General features: G+C 35.6%; 1 protein-coding gene and 1 long non-coding RNA gene across 2 annotated transcripts; both read right to left on the reverse strand.

Annotated features, from left to right (window-relative positions):
* Positions 1-791: 791 nt before the first annotated feature.
* LOC143552843 (uncharacterized) lies at positions 792-2,435 on the reverse strand. Its single transcript, XR_013138722.1, has 3 exons — positions 2,120-2,435; positions 1,179-1,233; positions 792-1,086 (listed from the first exon to the last, which is right to left on the reverse strand). It is a non-coding gene; the product is annotated as an uncharacterized LOC143552843 (long non-coding RNA).
* A 12,806-nt stretch (positions 2,436-15,241) lies between these two features.
* On the reverse strand, positions 15,242-15,855 carry LOC143552844 (uncharacterized). The gene has a single exon (XM_077042964.1). The coding sequence runs from the start codon at positions 15,680-15,682 to the stop codon at positions 15,242-15,244; it is 441 nt and encodes a 146-aa protein (XP_076899079.1). The 5' UTR covers positions 15,683-15,855.
* Between the last annotated feature and the right edge of the window lie 1,811 nt (positions 15,856-17,666).

A 17,666-nucleotide genomic window follows, 5' to 3' on the forward strand; every position in this document is an offset into this window, starting at 1 on the left:
ATATTTAACTAACCAATTAACGTAACACGTTACATTATTTTTTGAGTTTATTTTTGTTCGGTACCCATCACAGCATGTGAGTTTGATAGTGTGAGTTTGGACGTTAGATAATAAAATACCAATCTTACAACATATTTTGATGTCTTTTTGCTTATACTAAGAATATATTTGAAAACCATTTGAAGACTTTTGTTTTATGGTATGCATTTCACAATCATATGGATCTGTATAGGCACCATATACATAGGGAGAGCTTAAAGTATGCACCCTCAGCTACTATATTGTTTTTTTTCCAATTAGACCTAAAAATTTACAACTCATTCTGATATTGTTATCAATTCTTTAGTTCAACATTATTTAAAAACATTAAGAAAATTATCCTTCAATCTGCGTTATATACGTGCTAACTTCATCCCATGATTCGAAACTTGTTAAATTTGCTTTCTGCATAAAGTGGCAAAGTTAGACATATGTGTATCCGACGAAAGAATACTTTATATGTCTAGGTCAAAGCAGCCCGACCTGTTTAGACCAAAACCATATATTGACAGTTTGACCAATTACCCAATTCACATTTACATTGGAAAATGATGCCTTACATCATTTACTATATTTCCATCTTGTTACATAAAAACATTGTTGAGGCTATGTTGATGCCATTTACACCACTACAACAATACAATTTAACTGTTAATGATTACAAAAGATCAAAAGTTACTGTTATACTCTTAAGTCTACAAAGCCATATGTTACAATCAAAAAAGTTTTGTTTACCTTGTTCCTGCGCAAATGATTCCTTCTAATATCCTCAAAGCAAAACACGTAAGAATGGGCATAGTCAATTAGATAACATCAAATTATGCAAGTTGTGGACTACAACAAGACGGATCAAATATGCATGAATAATAATATCATGCACAGATTTACAGACAGATTATGACCATAGCCTACAAAACTTATGAACTCTTCTCAGAAGAGTGTTTGCCATTAGAAAGACTGACAGATATTTCTGTTTTAGGCTCTTTCTGTGCAAACTTTTCGTTCCAGTAAGCTAACGGGTCAGCATAAGATCTTGTTCCAGCCTCACTAGATAAACCAAAACCAATGAACGGGTCAGTTTGACTCCTAGTCACTGTTCGCAACACAAATTTAAAAACTTGTTTAAATTCAATTTTTACCTGCTTGCCCTGATAGTCATCCCGCCTATGGTAGCTTTCTCTTCAAATAAGTCGCCTGCAATAATATCAACTGTCACTGTTAACAAGTCTGATAACAACACAAATGACTTTTTTAAGACGTGTTTTCCTTCAAACTCCCCTTTCACTACGGATCAAAAGCTAAGCCTATAAACGAACTGAACATTTAAAAGAACGTACAGCGAACGGTTCGTGAACCGTTCAGCTGGAAGTTCGTGTATTTAATAAACAAACGAAAAAAATTAAACCGACGAACATGAACACATGTTTTGTTTGTTCATTTACGTTAATCGTTCGTTTGTATATATCTGTTTAACCCTTTAACTATGTAACCCTTTAACTATGTAACTTAATACGAGTATATATTAAAGATAAATAAACATGTTAGCAAGATAAAACTAAACCTGGCCACATATTCATTCTTTAATATGAAGTTTGACATGGTTTAAAAATTATGTAATGAAATAAACTTTAATTTAGATGTGTTTGTTAAATTTGATAGAGTAAACTGCGGTTTTAGTCCTTGTGGTTTGTCCAAATCTGCGGTTTTAGTCCAATAGTTTCAAATCTGTGGTTTTTGTCCATGTGGTTATTAAACCTGACCCCACTAACCCGTTAAGTCTGGTCGTTAAACTCAATTTGATATTATTGAATACTTAATGTATTAAACATCAATTGGTGCTCATTTATGATTTGTTTATATTCATTTATATTTCTTCGGTTATGTTCATTTGTGTTTGTTTATTTATGTTTGTTTACGCTCGTTTCGTTTAGAATGTTAACGAACGAACACGAACAAGAAAACACATTCGTCTAACTGGTCGTGTCCGTGCTCACGTTAAGTTACAGTTAAATGAACAAACACAAGCACGCCCGTAAACAACCGAATAAACCGCAATTAAATTTAAAGAATCAAATACTACCTCCATAGATATCTTTATCCGAAAAGTACTTAGCTTTCAAGTAAGCAGCAAATCGAGCTTCATACTTCTTCAGCTTCTCACTTTGCTCCTTAATATCCATCTCCCTGTAATTGATAAACACGCAAATTACTCAATCTGTCGTTATATTATTATTATTATATATATAACATGATATCAGAAACCCTAATTATTATTATTACACATTTGGTAGAAGGAATAAACAGAACAGAAGTTGATTTTAAAGTGATATGAGATTCAATTCAACAATTGAATTGCATAAATAAAACACGTATAAAAGAAACCGATTAAGCTACCTGATAGATCCAGTTGAGTATCACCCAAATGTCGCAATTGACGTCTGCCGCTTCATATAAATGATTTAAAACTTTAGTTATTAACGTGTGATGTAATTATCTCTTTTTAAAATTAAAAACTTTAAAGAATTTGTGTAATTATCTATTGGATACATTTTTTGTTAACGGCAGTCGCTGACTCATCCGATCATCTCCACTTCATTTTAGGGGTAACTCAATATAAACATAATGATTTGACCGGAAACTCTTTATTTTTATATTATAATTGGGACTTGAATCCAAGACTTTTACTTTTTTAAACTGAAGTCTTTAAGTGTCTCATCGTAACTACTTTGATTGATATCATTGACAAGTATTCATCATACTAATATATTATACTATTAAAGCAATACAAGATATCCATATAGTCTTCAACTAGCATGTTCACATTAGCTTTCAAGTCATTCGATTTCCATCTATAGAATGTCACATAATTCACTAATTAATATTTTTTAGAATCATAACCTCATTGATGAATGTTTTCTATAATCATAACCAACTATTTATTTTCAAATGATTTAAAAACCGATTTTGACCACAATTAATTATTTATAACTGATTTTGTGTTCCTTTTTTAGTATGACTATTATTTTAACAATTCAATGATTTGTATAACAGTTTCTCATTCCACCATTTATACATATTTTTCTTATATCTTGTGGTTTTACATAGAAAAAGGTAAATTCTTATGATATCTACTTAGAATATTTTTCACGTATGTATAATACGGGCCAGTATCCTAGTTACATGCTATATTATTAGAGATGTATGTGCAATTACTCTTTTAAAAATTTAACTTTACAAAAGTTGTTTAAATAGAGTGAGACCCTTAGCTTAGGAAATGAAAAACATGATCATTTATCATTATAGATTATTGTCAGCTCGTACTACTTCAAAATTCAATTAAAAAAATAATTTTTCTATCAATTGAAGAACTTAGTAAGTAGTAGCTACAGCCTACATGCTTGACCCAAAAGGCCATACAAAGGCCCAAACAATAAAAGACTATAAAACATTGCCTGTGGCCCAAAATTAATTTACATAAAGTGATAAAACTAGACGTGCACAAAATAACCGGTTCCGGAACCGAACCGGTGGAAACGACCCGGAACCGGTTCTAACCCATACCCAGAACCGGTTCCTGACCGGGTATAGGATTTCTCCTCGGAGCCGGTTCCGGAACCGGAACCGACCCGGAACCCGTGGAAAAAACCCGGAGGAACCGGTCAAAAACCCGAAAAAAACCCGGAGGAACCGGTCAAAACCCGACCCGGAACTGGTCAAAACCCGGTCAAATACCCGACTATACCCGGAACCGGTTCCGGAACCGAACATGGTTTGACTTTTGTTGACCATACCCGGAACCGGTTCCTACCCGGTTCCGGGTTTTTTAAATACCCGATTTGTGCACGTCTAGATAAAACCATAGGTAGAGCCGTAGAGGTAGAGGTGTAAAAAAAGGTTATTTAAAAACCGAACCGGTTTAAATTTTTGCATATTTTAAACCGGTTTGGGTTAAACTGGTTCAATTTAGAAACAGGTTTAAGCATAGAAGTAGCCAAACTGATTCAGACCAGTTCGGTCGGTTTTAAATCGGTTTAAGACAAAAAAAAACTTGTTTGACTGAAAAATACCCAAACCTCTATACAAACCGACAGCTTGATTCGGTTGGGAAACTGGTTTTAGAAACGAATCGATTCTGTTTGGTTTCCGATTAACCAGTTCCAAACCGGTTTCTTTGTACACCTCATAGGGGCTGCGGGGACGCAGCACTGAGCTGACATATATCTTAAGTTTTGATATGTTTATACCTGGGAGAATTCTGAAAATAGTCCAAAAAGTTTTGAATTCCCAAAATAGTCCTTCGAAATCTATCTCCCACGTAAGATTGGGATTCGTGACGTGAGTTTGGTTGTCCTATCACACACTGACACGTGTAAAGTTGAAGATAAACTTTAAGCGAAATCTGTCTCGGTCGATAGTTTTGTAGTCAAAATAGTCTTCTGGAAAACCATAGGTTTGGAATGAAAGTTGTCCGTCACGTGAGGTTTCAAAAAAGATGATTTTCGCGTTTTTTTGAATGCATCTCCTCGGACGCATTTCAAACGAATTTCGTCTATTTTTGCATAAAAAGACTTGTTGTCAGAAAAGATAGATTTTGTTACAAAGTATTTTAATTCGATGGTTTTTTTATGAAACTTATCTGTTTTTGCATAAAAAGAATAGATATTAGAAAAAGTAAATTTATCCACTCACGACTATCATTCACCACCCACCGCCATCATAACCACCACCACCCACCGTCATCATCCACCACCACCACCACCCACCGCCATCATCCACCACCACCCACCGCCATCATCAACCACCACTGCCCACCGCCATCATCCACCACCATCACCACCACCCACCGCCATCATCAACCACCACTGCCCACCGCCATCATCCACCACCATCACCACCACCCACCGCAATCATCCACCACCACCACCACCACCCACCGCCATCATCCACCACCACCACCACCCACCACATTCTTAACACTTGCCATATTTTTAAAATTTTTATAAAAATCATCTAAGGAGATTAAATTCGTTGAAAAATTATCATTTTTTAAATTTTTTTGAAAATCATCTAACAAAACTAAGTTCACTGAAAAAGTATTGTTTTTTTTCATCTTTTTTGAAATTTCACGTAGTAGACAAAATTTATTTGGAATGTGTCCAAGGAGATGAATTTCAAAAAAACGCGGATAACGATGACTTTGAAACCTCACGTGACGAACAAATTTCATTCCAAAACAATGGTTTTTCAGAAAACTATTTTGAGTTGAAAACTATCGGCCAAGTCAAATTTCTCTGAAACTTTGTCTTTGAAGTGACACGTGTCAGTGTGTGATAGGACAACCAAAACTCACGTCACGAATCCCAATCTCACGTCGGAGATATATTTCAGAGGACTATTTTGGGAATTCAAAACTTTTTGGACCATTTTCAAAATCTCTCTCTTAAAAAGGATTATTTTCAGAATTCTCCCTTTATACTTTATAGTTTGTTGGCAAGGCTATAAAGTGTTTTAAGCCCAAACTTTATCTTCTTCGTTTTTGCGGACCACCTTCTCATTATATGGAGAATTCGTCAATATCACACGTAAATTAATTTATTTAAATAATGTGTGATCATTTATTAATTTATAGATGAAATTGATATTAGAATTCAGTGCTTCAATAGACTATAGAATAGTATTCTTCATGGATGTAACGAAAGAAAGTTGAAACGTTCTAACGAATGTATCCGGTTTTATAGTGATGCCCTTAAAACAAACAATAAATATCACATGGTTATAGTTTTATGAAAACTAAATGCTTATATAAGTTATAAGAAAGTATTTATAACTGATTTTTTTTAAATGATTTAAAAAGAGTTACGAAAATTAAAGTGGCCGTCATGTCATTTTAATATTCACGAAAATACAAATTAAACACGATACTACCTGAAAGATAATAACTAGATTCTACTTCAGCAGTTCATCGTGTCAACTTAACGATGACAAATTTCACTTATAACTTCTATAAAGTTTTATTTTTCTAAAGTAGTAAACTAATAATAGATGGTTAAAATTACGTTTTAAATCCCGAGTTCAAGTATTGATAAATGGGAGGTATAAGGCTTACGGCTTATCACAAAGCTAAAATGCCGTTCAAAAGAAATATAGTGTGCACTTTGATTTGTTTTAAATTTATCACCTAATATAATGCATAGTTAAAACATAGTAGTACCATGTACTTTGATTCACATATACATTATTAGAAGAGACTCCATACACATTAAAAATATATAAAACAAAAATCTCAAGAGTTAATATTTGGGTCGTTATATTCAAACACCACCTTCATTGTGTGTTAACAACTCTATACCTATACGGTTTGTATAGGGGATATACGACTCGTATAGCCCTCACATGACTAACTAATGAACAGATGACAACTTTTCCAGTCTATAAGAGTCGTATAGCCCTTATACGAGTCGTATAGGCTTCAAACATCTGACACTCTCCATCACAAAATGACAAATTTTTGCACCTATACGGTTCGTATAGGCCTTATACAAGCCATATAAGCGCATATGGTATCCAAATAACTTGTACGGTGCGCGAATAACCTATGCCTAGGATTTTCATTACAATAATAATACTTGATACAACAGTTATAACAAAAATAAAATTAGTTTGGCAGGCCACAAGATATGTCCAAAAAGCATTTAATCAAGTCCAAACAAAATCTTGTTTTATTTTCTTTATACTGACATTATTACGACAAGCATCGTACCATGTTACCAGATTTTCTTATTATAAAATAAATAAATGAAAAGTAGTCGCAAACATGCATACATTGTACTTGGTGTCATCAGCAAAGATTTTCTTTAAGTTATTTATCTATTAATAAGTTTAAACTTTAAACTACTATATAATTTGAAAGTTATTTGCTTCTTAAAGAAAAACTATTATTATTTCCTCACCTAGCGCATTCGTAGAAGGTTCGTCACATTGTGATATTTATGTGAATGAGATCTTCATATTGTATAAAGTGACTATGAATAGAATAGAGATAAAATCTTTCTGTTAAGTAAATTTAGTAAAAGAGTGTTCACATGCATTCCTAGACAGTTCATGCGGAAAAATATCAGATATTGATCAAAGACAGATATTTAAGATATCAGTTATCGCGATGAGATATCGATAATTTTAATATCATGTAAAATTTATATATATAGCAATTTAACACTTATAAATTAATATACTCTTATACCATTAATAAATTAACCTTTTGTAACTTGCAAAATACGAATAAACATAGCAAGTAGGAACCGATTAAGACTTAAAACACTAACATTGAACATTAAAAATTAGTCAATAAAGACTTAAAACGAGAATATCGAGAATATTGGTTATATATTGGTCAATACGTCGATATTATCAGTACCAATATTCTGACCGATATTTTATCAAGGGACCGATAACAATATATCACTGATATATCGGTGATATTGACTGCATAGATACACTCTTTAACTTTTTAAACATTTTTAAGCTCATGTTATCTATGTGTACTAAACTAAACAAAGTAATCGATTTGAGTTGTATTCTCTTAGAAAAACTAGACTCATCCCTTATAGTGCCATTGTACAATTAGGTCATGAATGCCTTCCACTTTTTGTAGACTTAGACCTCTTTGTTGTAATGCTGCTAATGATACCCCTTTACATATATACACCGGTTAACGTTTTGTAGATCTAGCCTTTTGTTCTCACTACTTGGGGTGCTACTTCGAGTCTCTTTACGATTTTTATTTCTTAGTATTATATAATTTAGACATTGAATTTTAACTCCCACTACTACTTGATGATGCAGTTATTCTAGTACATAAATGATAAATAGAGAAAAGATCAAATAAGAAGTTTGATTTTCTTAAAAATGCTAGGAAGGATGGTATTTTTGTCTAATACCTTAATATTGAAAACCCACTTAATTTAATTTCAAAAATCAACTTAATTAAAACTCACTTAATTAAAACCCACTTAAATTTTCACTTATCTACTACAACCACCACCGCCACCCACCGCCACCACCTTGCCGAAAAAGTCTTCGGAAATTTCGTCGAAAAATAAAACACTATGAAAAACACAATGAAAAATACACAATGGAAAAAACACTATGAAAATAAAAACACAATGAAAACACAATTAAATAACACAATGCAAAAAATACTATGAAAAACAAAACACAATTGTATAACACAATTTTGTAAAACACAATTATGGTAAAACACACTTTGTAAAAACCCACGAAATCTTTATTTTATTTTTATAAAGCAATATGGTACTCATATAAAAGATAAAAAAATACTCATTTTTATGGTGAAGTTGTTTTGAAAAAAAAATGTCGTATAAAACAGTTATGGACGTTTTAAAATGATGGGAAATTTGACATGTGTCTTGCATGTGGAGAGAGAGAGTCAACAAATGTGTTATCCCTAATCTAATCTCAACTATTCAATTCTCAAATGAATTGACAAGATTATTTCATATCCTTTCTAGAAAAACTAACATTCTTATTATAACTTAACCCTATTTGATAAATCATTGTTAAAGTTAGTTTTTGTGTTTGTTGCAAAGTTAGTGTATTCTTCACCCATATTCAAATCGAAATTTATTCTTTCAAGTAAAATTTTAATCCTGTCAACATTTCGCCATGTGCTCAATGTGACGGTACAAGTAATAAGACATGTGTAGTGGAGGAGATATAATTGGAGGCAAATTGTGACACGTGGCGCCCAGTCAGCATGGAGTGGAAATTTGTTTTTGGGGTGTAATTGTGTAGGGGCTACAAGTTGGGCCCATAGTGTATTATTATATTATTTTTTTATAACTAAACTAATTAAAAAAACCAATTTATTTAAATAATTAAATAAAAATAAATTAAAATTAAAAAGAAATACAAAAAAAAACATATCTAAAAAAATACATAACTACAAATATTAAAAAACATAACTAAAGAAAAAAATAAAAAAAACATAACTATAAAAAGAAACTAATATTTGTAATATTCGCGCATATTTTCACGTCGGCGTTGAAACAATAACGCGACATCCTCGTGAAACCCCTCCGCTTTGAGGGATTCGTAGTCGTCTTTCATTTGTTTTAATTCGAACGTCAGGTTCAGCTTTTCTTGTTGTTTGTTGGATGCTCGAAAGTTGGCTCCAATTACGGTGGCATTTGTTTCCAAACGACAGACCAACTCGTTTATTTCAACGAGCTCCGTATTGAATCGTGTTGACGACGAACCTTCCCCCTTATTTTTTCTCGATCTCCCGCGTGGTCGAGGCAACTCCTCTACCTCATCGTCGTCGGGTATATTAAAATCTTCGGCCAAATTAACTGTGTTCCAGGAAGAAGCTACGAGCATCGGAGGGTGTGTTAGGTGTGCTCGAATTTGTCGACGACGATGTCTTCGACCTTTTTGAGGGTCGGGATGAGCCGGCTAGTCGGGCGACGAGAACGGTTGGTGCCCCGACCCATTTCGCGCAACCGCGTAGTTTTTTCCAATAATTCAAATACTTGAACGGTTTCCCGGGGCGCTCAACAGTTTGGCCCTGAGCTCGAAAGTCGCTCAAGGCTTGAGTTATAATGTCTCCATCGTTATGCCCGCTACGCAGCCGGGCCCCTGCAACCGATTAAATATGCCGGCAAATTTTTGACAATCGGCATTAAGCCCCTTCCAGTGGGCTTGAACCGCTTCTTTTCCCCGGTAGTCTTCGGGTTTTTTGGTTACATCGAGCCAAGTTTCAAATACTTTCTTCCAAAACACCCCCGGTGGCTTGAAAGTTAGCTACAAATTAAAATTATTTGTCACAATTAGTATACATTTTAATAAACACTAAATACATTTTTAATAAATACTTAATATTAAAAAACTTACCGACGTCGGGATCCTCCGAAATGACGATCCAAGCCCTTGCAAGGGCCACCTCCTCCTCCTCACTCCAATGCTTGTATGGATCACGTTGTGTCGTCGACTCCCCCGGTTGTTTTTTTTTTTGTGTTTACAGGTCGGCTTTTTGCTTGAACTGGAGGCCCGTGACGTTTGCGTATCCGGTACCATCACCGGCTCCGACTCCGGCGGTGTAGAACCGAACGCCGGTATAGTGTTTTGGGGGCTGAGAAAGTTGGCGTACATGTTTAGGTTCGGGTCGGAAAATTGATACGGATAGCTCGGTTGGTTCAGGTTCCTCGGGTTCCATTGTAAGTTCGGTTGGTTCGGTTGGCTCGATTGCGAACCATACGTTTGACCAAAACCAGGGAATTGGTAGTTCGGTTGGCTCGATTACGAACCATACGCTTGACCGAAACCAGGGAGTTGGTAGTTCGGTTGGTTCAGGTTGTTTTTAGGATTCATTTTGTTTATTTTTTGTAAGAAATTGGGTATGATTTGTGTATAAAATGGAGAAGAAGGTTGTATGTTTATATATATATATATATATATATATTGTTTAATTCTTTTTTTTTTAAATTTGACCGATTAACAATGGTCATTTCATTATAATATTATTATTTTTCTTCATTGCACTGCGACAAGATTACCCCGTCTCCTCCCCTTTTCGCCTAATTATCGCCGGGGGGAGGGGGGGGGGGTGTTCTACCATTTTATCGCCCCATTTTCGTCTAAAGTGTCGCCCAATACACTCGGCCTAATAGAAGACATATCATTAGTTAATTTTATAAATTACCTTTTTATTGGTTGCATCATTACAAAAATATATAGCCTCATAATTCGTAACTCGGATAATTCTGAAGACAAAAAACTTGATAAAGTACTAATTTAAGAACTCACATGATATTAAACGTAGTTGCATTTTTTCAAATATCGTCAATTTGTTTGATAATAATATAAGTCGATACTGGAGATTCAATAACTAGTTTACTTCTTGCAAGAGGTCATGAAATGCTTATAAACTTTGTTTTTGTTAGGAATTCGGGTATTGCAAAACACACACAAACACAAATAATTTGTAAGCGAAATAATAGACGAAGATGAACATGCGAGATATACGTGGTTCAGTCGGTTGACCTACGTCCACGGGCCGCAACCAGGATATTTTTATTATTGTTATATATACCTCACATGTGATGACGAATTACAAGTACAAGACTAAATACAAATAGATACAACATTAAGGTTTTCTCTTTGTTCAACAAGAAAACTAATATGAGCTATAAATAAAACAAAACGGGCCAACCCATTTGTTATTCTAATATTCTGCTCCATAGTTCTCTTGAAGGAGGTTCAAAAACAATCGAGCCTCTATATTAAATCCAACAATCTCCCAATTGGAGGCTTGATAATCTTCAAACTGCCTACTGATGATCGTTTACACCTCTTGTAATCTTTCTCGTCTTTGTGATTACAGCACCTTCTCATCAGTTAACTTGAAGGCCCGTTGAAGCTCCTCCGAGCTCCAACACATTAGTTATGGCTACAACTACCAATGACTAGTTCTCTGTCCCTACAGGCTCCTACTTACACGAACTGTCGAATCCTGTAATACATTGAGAACAAACAACACTCTCCATATTTAGCAAGTAATCATCTGGAGAGACTTTAACAGCTGGAATAAAAGTTCTCTTAACCCATTGTCTGGTAACTCAGGCTAAAGCTTGACTTGTCGACAACTAGATGTCCCACTGCCACGAACACCCCTTACTGATTTTTCTGAACCTATTTTAGCACGTTCATCCTGAATCTGACTTGCGGCTCTGTATTTATCTACTGCAAAATAAATCTTCTTCTACCCACCAGACTCTGTGAACCGGACTTTGGTCTTTTTCTGAACTAGGTCGATCACTCCCTCAGACGATAAACTAACCATATACAACGAACCCTCTTTCATTCTCGAACAATGACAAGATTTCCCTTAACAACTTTCCACTGCATGTTCCCAAATTTAACCTCATGTTCCTGTTCATCCAACTGGCCAACATAAATAAGCTTTTTCTTAAGCTTGGAATCACTATGACATTCCTCAAGTTCCATGAATCGGCTAAAGTAACTAAATTCGTGTCACCAATGTCTATAACATTAAGAACATCATTGTTCGCTAGTTTAACCTTACCAAAATCACATTCCTTCAAATTCTGCAATGCTTCACTGTTGTGGGTAGCATAGAATGAAGCACCAGAATCCATGACCCAGGTATCATCATTACCCTCACAACTAAGAACTAATGCCTCATCAGTTGAGTATTCTTATGCAGTGTTGACTTCTTTCACTTTTTTCTTCTCATTTTTCATTAGGACATCGATTCCTAAAATGTCTTGTCTAGTTACATTTCCAACATACCACATCCTTCCAAGTCCTAGACTGACTCATTTTCCTGTTCCCACTCTCATTACCTTTATTATTTTTCCTTCCTCTAGCAACATGCATTAAATCACTTAATGATTCACCTGAATTTCTTCACCTAACGTCTTCGCCTAGAATAAGATCCCGAATCTCATCAATAGTGAACTCAATGGTAGAACTATTATTCAAGGTGTTGTCAAACAATACCACGAAAACTGCGTTTTCTCACTTATAAGTTGTTATTACAATTGTCAAAATTTGAAATAAATATTCTTCGATATGTTGATACCTAAACAATCCTAACGTCGTATTTTTGGCATATTTCCACATCTTAAGACTATCAAATCTAAGGGTAGCTTGACATACATGTGCGAATACAGTTGAATATTTTTTTTGCATGAGAGTCATTACGCTCGGGTTGTTGAACAAAAAACCTTCGTTAATAACAAACTTTGCCATGTTATCCCGAACAACAATTATGTTAAAATTTCAAATATTTCCATCATTTGACATTGTTGTTTCACTTTGAGTTGGAGTGCCTTTAAACACCTTGCAATACATTTCTAAACGTTTTTCCAATTTGAAGTTCGATTCCGACTTAAAAAACACCGCCACAATTGTTGCATCGAACTTCGTTGACAGATTGACATTTCACATAAGCAAACTGGCGCCTAATTGTTATGTGCCTCATTTTCGAACTAATTTTCAGCACGGTTAAGTTGTGTGATTAATGAAGATCTAACACCAATGGAAAGATGCCCACTTTCGAAGGTCACTTGATAGTGCTTTCGAGATATCTGTAAGATAGAATAGAAAACATTTACTAGAGTTGTGATTAAACTAGCACATCTAATACTTATTTAGACTAACACATGGGGTAAAAGATAAAACAAAAAAGTTCAAAAAAGGCAAAAATAATAAAACAATTATAAAGTTGTTATGCAATGGCCAGATCCCTAACCGGCCGGCTATCATTGATTCCTAGAATCGGTTCCTCAATACACAGTTACAAACTTGTTCCTGGCCTAAAAATCTTAAATTGGTTCAGAAACTAGAGGTTTGGGTAATTTTTCTAACCGGTTACTTGGTATGATCAGTTCCAGGTTACAAAAAGATTCCTGTATCAAATCCGGTTTTTTTGTACGTCTCTACTAGTGGATAGTTTTATCAACGACGGATGGTCTGTCGGCACATTTACTGCTCGACAAACTAAAAAGAATGATGTGGGAATCTCAGACAAAAACTTGTATTCACTTTAAGAGACAAATATGAGTCATATGACTGCCCGTGGCATCGGTGATAATCTCATTTTGGTTGCGGTTAGTGACATGTCGCTTATCTATCTATTTAATATTCTTTATATATGTATATGTGATGTAAAACATCATATGAGACTACTTTATAACTATTTGTCGAAGATTTATAACGTTAAATTTGAAACCTGAAATAAATAAAATACAAAGTTTAAGTAGTAAATGAATCATTAATTTTTTTAAAACAATATAAATATATAAAATCCAGAAATCCAATCCAATCACCTTTCTAATTTAACTGGTTGTGTCAACTAACCAGCAAAAATAAAGACGGTTAAAAAGTATTCAATCAAGTGGTTGTGCTATTGGTTCCAATCCAAAAGGTCCTTCCAACACCAATGGAATTAACTTAAAAGTTAATATTTGCTAGTATTAAGTAAAACTTTGAATAGTGGAATTATATATTAGTAATTAACCAACTGTATATGTCTTTTTATTTTTTTAGACCAGCTAAATGTTACACGCTATAAAGATTAAACCATCGACCTTTTATTATATACATTAATCACCTTGCCGCCCTACCAAAGTGGAAATGACAACTGTACACGTCTCATGCAAGGTCATGAAAGTGATGGTCTTAGTGACAAACATTAACGCCCATCACTACAAACATTCATCGACCCTTCATAATAAATGTAAACCAATAAATAAATTAATGAAGACAATTAAGGAATGAAGCATGTGCAGCATGAAATGGTTATGGTGTGATCTATCTGTGAACTTGGCTGTTTGAGCTGTGGCTTATAATTAGACCTTACCTTCTTCCTACCTTCATCTCATGTGCTTTACCAACTTTACAAGTGTTTCATTCTATCACTTCACGTTTCTGTTATTGTACTGTACAACTCATTCATGCATGTATTAGATTCTCACTTGAAAATAACATTATCTATTTTTATTTTCTTTTTCTATTTTGAGATAGAGAAGATCATTATCATTGGACAAGTATCATTAATATGTATGGATTAATATATTTTTCAAAACCATACACGCAAAAGGTATGATTTTTCAGTTGGCTTTGTTGTTTATAATTACAAGTTGCCGTGTTAGAACTCAAGCCATTTAACATTTTTCAATTATTTGATCCTTGGAATTGAATATTCATCAAAATTGATCGCGAACACATACTCGATCGTACTGTTTGTGTTATCACTTATCAGTATGCTCGAGTACTTTGCGTTCGTGATTCCTAGATTTTGTAACATGCAAGCAACGAGTAACACATGTGCTCTCTAATCTTACTACTAAATCTAAATCTTTATTAACATGGCCGGTATTTTATTTTATATGATTTCGGAGATAACTAGGGTATAATTAGATATGTAACAAAGAACAAGTATGAATAATCTAAACCAAGAGACAAAGAACATAAACATAAACATACGATGGATCTTTCATTAGATTTACAGAACCATACACAAAAAATAACAGTATGATTCCTAGTATTTAACAATTCTTTCTAGGACAACTTCATGTCAAAAGCTTTAGCTAGCTACTAGCCCATGCTTACCACGGCCACCACCACCACCATCACCAGCGCCCACAACTCGTCTATTTGTTTACTTTCGTTTACCCGAAAACCACGGCCAATTGCCACTTTGAACAGTATTAATCACACCTCTCTTTTCTTTAACCAAACTCTCATCTTTCTTTCTTGTTTCTTCATACCCAACTTTCTTCTTCCCTGATGTTTTCTTGTTCTTCTTGTTTAAACACTTATTATACTTTTCTTGATTATTATTATTAATATTATTATTATCTTGTACCTCCCATGGTGGTTGAAGGTGTAGGTTACTTGGACCAGAAGAAGCATCAGAAGCCATAGAATCATCTGTATCTTCATCTTCATCTTTGACAATTGTAATACTCTTCTTCTTACCACTACCAACAATATCATAATCATCATCATCCATGGAAGAACCAATGTACATTGTCCAGCCAGATTCACTGCTCTGACATTCTTCTGTTCCATCTCCATATATTTTGGAAGATGAGTCCATGTTTTGTGCCTGTTTCAACAATAGTCAACTGAATAGATTAAGAAACAAAAACAGAAAAATATGAGAGAAAGAACACAAGATAAGAAGAGTTTATTCTCTTCTATACATCTTTATATATAAATACAAACTAATTAGCTGGATCTTAGCCACCCCAACCCCACTTACCACCCCACCCCACCCCACCCCACCTCACATATAAAACCACAAACAACAAAGAACAGACATACCTTTTGGAAGTTGGACAAAAATGAAAAAACCCTTGTAAAAAAGTAACAAGATTTAAACAGTAAAAAAAAACTAAAAATAAATTTATTTTATTCTTTTTATATAGTAACATCAGGATTAAATACCATTTTCTAAAACTGAAGAAACACTAAGTGACCCCGGGCAGATTATGGATAATCTGGGGGCTAGATAATGTTTCCCACGAAGGTTAGGTCCAGCAGAGTAAGTTGTACTTTAGGGAACCTGCAAAACAGACACCGTAAGCTCGTCACTGAGAAGGGGGGGGTTCCTCCTTGTGACCACCCTCCGGCGTGAGAATCAGTCTATATTGCTCTTTGAATATAAAAGTATATGAATACTATTAGAGCAATTATCAAGTAAGTTATACGAGATAGTAGATGATCTTACCATTCCAAGATATTGGAGTATTTATAGCCGAAGGTAGGTTTTCTAGAAGGTACAGCCGGCTGAATAGTATTCCTGTTCAACCAACAGTGGATTACGCACAGGCCATACTGGTTGGTGGGTAGGTTACAGCCAACAGTAATAAAGTCGGCTGCACTATTCCACCAACTGTAGACCATGCACGTCCCCCTGACTGTGGATTGTACGCAGGCCATGCTGGTTGGTGAATAGGTTACGGCCAACAGTAATACTATTCCACCAACTGTAGGCTGCGCCTGCTCCACAGTGAGGGTTGGTGAGTAGGCAGCGGCTAATAGTGACAAACAGTACTAGAGGGTGCTCCTCCTCGCACTGTTGTCGGTGAGCTGTCACCCTGTGATTGGCTCATGGGCTGTTCTGGTCAGATCGTCTGTCCTATCCATACCTTGGTAGGTATGGTACAAAAGATCTTTCAGAATCAGACTGGCTCATTTGGGCGGGATTGTTCCCGCCTTGCTCATGCCTTCATGTGACTGCTGAAGTAGCTAGTCTTGTACGTGTAGCCCTGCTGTCTGCGGGTAGCCTTCCCTGATGGCTTGTATCCGCAACTGCGGGAACAGGCGGGGTACTTCACCATTGGGAGGCTTTCCCTGCGTGTACAGCTTGCGTACTGCGCGTAAGATTCTATGAGCATGGTGGTCCTGCGGGAGCAGATGGCCTTTGCGCAGACAACCCTGTTCAAGGTGAGTCTTGCGGGGCCAACTGGTCTCTGCTGGGACCTACCTCTTCAAGTCCCCCCAGTCCAATGTTCTTCTCATGCGTGTTTAATAAAGTGAGGTGAACTTTTGGACTTAAGCAAAGGGTTTTGAAAAGGGTTTTGTAAGGTTTTCCATGGGAAGTCCTTGTCACTTGCAGAAATGCCCGAGTTTCCTGCTTGGTCTTTGGGTATGATGCGGGTAGGTCTGTAACCTCCTCGCAAGTCAGGAGCATTGAGTCCCAGTTGTATGTATTTTCCATGAGGTTTTGGTAGTTTCGAACATAGTGATCAATTATGTTAAGACCACCAATTCCATCTTGGAGCTTCAAACAACGTAGTTCTCGACGCTCCCGCTATGCGGGGATGTTATTTCCGTTTCCGCAAGCATTGCCCAGAAGATCCTTCTTGGTTTCAATTCCCAGCGGAGCGCTAGGTATGTGAAGGGTTTTGCCTTAACACTGTACCTGCGCTCGTCTTACGGTTACTTTACTTCCAAGGTATTCCTGGCGTTAATTCCCTGCGGGTGCTAGGTATGTGAAGGATTTTGCCTTTACACTGTACCCGCACCCGTCTTATAGTTACTTGGTTGCCGAGGAATACTTGGCTTCAATTCCCTGC

Source organism: Bidens hawaiensis, unplaced genomic scaffold, assembly GCF_021521415.1.
Source record: "Bidens hawaiensis isolate Kalapana, Puna unplaced genomic scaffold, B.hawaiensis_p1.1 tig00017039_1, whole genome shotgun sequence".
Lineage (NCBI taxonomy): Eukaryota > Viridiplantae > Streptophyta > Magnoliopsida > Asterales > Asteraceae > Bidens > Bidens hawaiensis.